The sequence below is a fragment of the Oryzias melastigma genome, unplaced genomic scaffold (assembly GCF_002922805.2).
Source record: "Oryzias melastigma strain HK-1 unplaced genomic scaffold, ASM292280v2 sc01779, whole genome shotgun sequence".
Taxonomy (NCBI): domain Eukaryota; kingdom Metazoa; phylum Chordata; class Actinopteri; order Beloniformes; family Adrianichthyidae; genus Oryzias; species Oryzias melastigma.
In genome coordinates, this window is record NW_023418359.1 from 2,264 (window position 1) to 6,791 (window position 4,528).

At 39.0% G+C, this 4,528-nt stretch overlaps 1 protein-coding gene and 1 long non-coding RNA gene across 2 annotated transcripts; both read left to right on the top strand.

The window, feature by feature from the left end:
• The first annotated feature begins 100 nt into the window (after window positions 1-100).
• Window positions 101-1,325, top strand: LOC118598522. Its single transcript, XR_004947586.1, has 3 exons — window positions 101-252; window positions 856-984; window positions 1,073-1,325. It is a non-coding gene; the product is annotated as an uncharacterized LOC118598522 (long non-coding RNA).
• Window positions 1,326-2,687: 1,362 nt separating this feature from the next.
• LOC112138953 (mucin-2-like) lies at window positions 2,688-4,090 on the top strand (the record flags this gene model as incomplete). The annotated part of the gene is given in 2 exon segments (XM_036211265.1): window positions 2,688-3,173; window positions 3,217-4,090. Coding segments are annotated over 2 exon segments (1,360 nt in total), but the record flags the coding sequence as incomplete, so codon positions are not given.
• Window positions 4,091-4,528: the final 438 nt, after the last annotated feature.

A 4,528-nucleotide genomic window follows, 5' to 3' on the forward strand; every position in this document is an offset into this window, starting at 1 on the left:
CAATGCCACAGCAAGGTTTGTGTTGCATTACAAAACTACAAATTTATGTTAAGAATGTAGACACATGGATAAAAACTAACATTTTATATTAACAGGTGGACCCTCAGATATTCTTTGACAACTGTGTGAAAGACTCCTGTGCCTGTGACACTGGAGGAGACTGTGAGTGTTTCTGCTCGGCTGTTGCTGCATATGCTCAAGCTTGTAACGAGGCTGGTGTCTGTGTTGCATGGAGAACTCCAGACATTTGTCGTAAGTGAACTCTTTCCAATAAAAAAAAACAAAAAACAAAACAACAACAAAAGATTGCTGCAATAAATTAAGCTAACATTTAAAACTGCTTTGAAGTGTGTGTGGAAATGTAACAGTTCATTGCACATAATTACAGAAGAGAATCAGAATTTCAATTATTCTGTCACTTTAAATATCTAAGCAATCTTAAAATGTATAGATGTATCAAAAATTTCCATGAGTTAACTTGATTTCACTTAGTGTGTGGAACACAATATGCTCCATTCTTTTACATTTAAAGAAAAAGATCAGCTGATAATGTGGCTTAGTTTAATCCCTTAACACCAGAGATCTCTCCTAAATAATAAATACTCTTTGACACTTCGCAACTATTTGACGGTTTATGCAATCAACCTGAATATAGCTGATTTTGACCCAAAAATAAGGGCCTTTTTAGATTGACTATTCACAGATGTGCAATAATAACTGCAGAACTCTAGGACTAAAAATAAACATAATATGAATATTTTTTTAAGTAGTTAAAAACTTCCATTTAAATCTGGACAGTATTGCCAAACTTTTTTCAATATGAATCATATTCAACAACTGTTTTTCCTCCACCAGCTGTGTTTTGTGATTATTATAACCATCATGGTGATTGTAAGTGGCACTACAACCCTTGCCACACTCCTTGTTATAAGACATGTTCAAATCCAAGTGGAATTTGTGACAGCACTTTACCAAAACTAGAGGGTATGTTGGCAAATCAAAACGTCTTTAAAATGATTTTCATAAAAAAAATCAAATATGATGAATGTTATTTTTTACTTAATGTTTGCAGGATGCTATCCTGAATGTCCACAAGAAAGACCCATATTTGATGAAAGAACACAGGATTGTGTTGAATTATGTACTTCAACTACTACAACAACCACTACTACTACAACTACTGAAACCCCAACCACAACACCCACTAGTACAACCACAAACACAGAAACGCCTACTCCTACTACACCTACAACAACCATCACTACTACAACAACCACTACAACTACTACTACAGAAACTCCAACCACAACGCTTAGTACTACTACTACCACTACAACCCCTACTACAACACCTACTACAACTTCGACAACCACAGAAACTCCTACCACAACACCTTCTACAACTAGTACTATAACCATTACAACTAGCGAACCTCCTACCACTACTACTACATGTAGTCCTGAATGCAAGTGGTCAGGTTGGTATAATATACATAATCCTAGTTCAGACAAAGATGATTGGGAAACATATGAAAACATCACAAAAGAATATCCTTCATTTTGTTCTAACCCTGAGAAAATTGATTGCAGGTCCACCCTTTATCCAGAGAAAACTCTTGACGAGATTTCCAACCAAGTTGTCAAATGTGATGTGAAATTTGGCCTCATATGCAAACATGAGAACCAGCCAAGACGTCCAGGAAAATGTTTTGACTACATGATTAGAGTATGCTGTCCACCGCCATGTGTGGCCCCAACATCCACTACTATAACTACAGAAACTCCTACCACAACTACCACTACAACCACAGAGCCTCCAACCACAACACCTACTACTACTACCACTATGACTACCACTACAACCACAGAGACTCCTACCACAACACCTACTACAACTTCAACAACCACAGAAACTCCTACCACAAGACCTACTACAACTTCTACAACCACAGAAACTCCTACCACAACACCTACTACTACTACAACTACCACTACAACCACAGAGACTCCTACTACAACACCTACTACTACAAGCACTACGACTACCACAACAACCACAGAGACTCCTACTACAACACCTACTACTCCTACTTCTACAACTACAGAAACTCCTACCACAACACCTACTACAACTACAACTACAACTACAACTACAACTACAGAAACCCCAACCACAACATCGACTACTACTACGATTACCACTACAACCACAGAGACTCCTACTACAACATCTACTACTACTTCTACAACCACAGAAACTCCTACCACAACACCTACTACAACTACAACCACAGAGACTCCTACTACAACACCTACTACAACTTTGACAACCACAGAAACTCCTACCACAACACCTTCTACAACTAATACTATAACCATTACAACTAGCGAACCTCCTACCACTACTACTACATGTAGTCCTGAATGCAAGTGGTCAGGCTGGTATAATATACATAATCCTAGTTCAGACAAAGATGATTGGGAAACATATGAAAACATCACGAAAGAATATCCTTCATTTTGTTCTAACCCTGAGAAAATTGATTGCAGGTCCACCCTTTATCCAGAGAAAACTCTTGACGAGATTTCCAACCAAGTTGTCAAATGTGATGTGAAATATGGCCTCATATGCAAACATGAGAACCAGCCAAGACGTCCAGGAAAATGTTTTGACTACATGATTAGAGTATGCTGTCCACCGCCATGTGTGGCCCCAACATCCACAACTATAACTACAGAAACTCCTACCACTACAACCACAGAGCCACCAACCACAACACCTACTACTACCACTATGACTACCACTACAACCACAGAGACTCCTACCACAACACCTACTACAACTTCAACAACCACAGAAACTCCTACCACAACACCTACTACAACTTCTACAACCACAGAAACTCATACCACAACACCTACTACTACTACAACTACCACTACAACCACAGAGACTCCTACTACAACACCTACTACTACAAGCACTACGACTGCCACAACAACCACAGGGACTACTACTACAACACCTACTACAACCACAGAGACTCCTACCACAACACCTACTACTACTACTACTTCTACAACCACAGAAACTCCTACCACAACACCTACTACTACTACAACTACAACTACAACTACAGAAACACCTACCACAACATCGACTACTATTACGACTACCACTACAACCACAGAGACTCCTACCACAACACCTACTACAACTTCGACAACCACAGAAACTCCTACCACAACACCTACTACTACTACTACAACTACAACTACCACTACAACCACAGAGACTCCTACTACAACACCTACTACTCCTACTTCTACAACCACAGAAACTCCTACCACAACACCTACTACTACTTCAACTACAACTACAGAAACACCTACCACAACATCGACTAGTATTACGACTACAACTACAACCACGGAGACTCCTACTACAACTTCGACAACTACAGAAACTCCTACCACAACACCTACTACTACTACAACTACATCTACAGAAACACCTACCACAACATCGACTAGTATTACGACTACCACTACAACCACGGAGACTCCTACTACACCTTCGACAACCACAGAAACTCCTACCACAACACCTACTACTACTACTACAACTACAACTACAGAAACACCTACCACAACATCGACTACTACTACGACTACCACTACAACCACGGAGACTCCTACTACAACACCTACTACAACTTCGACAACCACAGAAACTCCTACCACAACACCACTTACTACTACTACTACTACTATTACAACCACAGAAACCACAACACCTACTAGAACTACAGAAAAACCAACCACAACACCTAGTACGTCCACAACCACAGAAACCCCTACCACTACAACTACTACTATTACAACTTCTATTCCCACAACTACTTTACCATTTACTTTGGCAACAAGCAGTCAAAGTTCAACTTTTAGAATAATTACCGGTCCTGAGCCAAAAACTACTACAGTTGTTCCCCATCCTCAAAAGAAAGCAACAACAGGATCAACCACAATTTCTTCAACTACTACTATTACTAGTACTACACCCACAACCATCCCTTCAACTACACCTGGCTGTAAAGATTTAGGTGTTGGGGTAAGAGTATCTGAAAAAGCAATTAAGAATACTACTACTGAAATTGTTGCATAGAAATAGTTTTTACTAATATGTCTTAATGTATGGACTATTTATGGTAAATTTTCTAATAGCCTGTTTTTTTTCCCATCAAAGGAAATGTTTCACTGGTGCAACTGTACCATGGTGAGATGCGTAGGGAATAATCAATATGAATTAATTCCTTATGAGTGTCCTACCATTAAACCAATAAAATGTGCCAATGGAAGGGAGCCAGTTCTTGTATACGATGAGTATCACTGCTGTCAGCAATATGCATGTGACTGTAAGTTGTTTTTAATGTGGAGAGACATGACAATGCTCCACATCCTAATAGCCCATTAATTTGATTTCATAAATATATTGAATATTGCATTATTTATGTGATTTTATTATACAT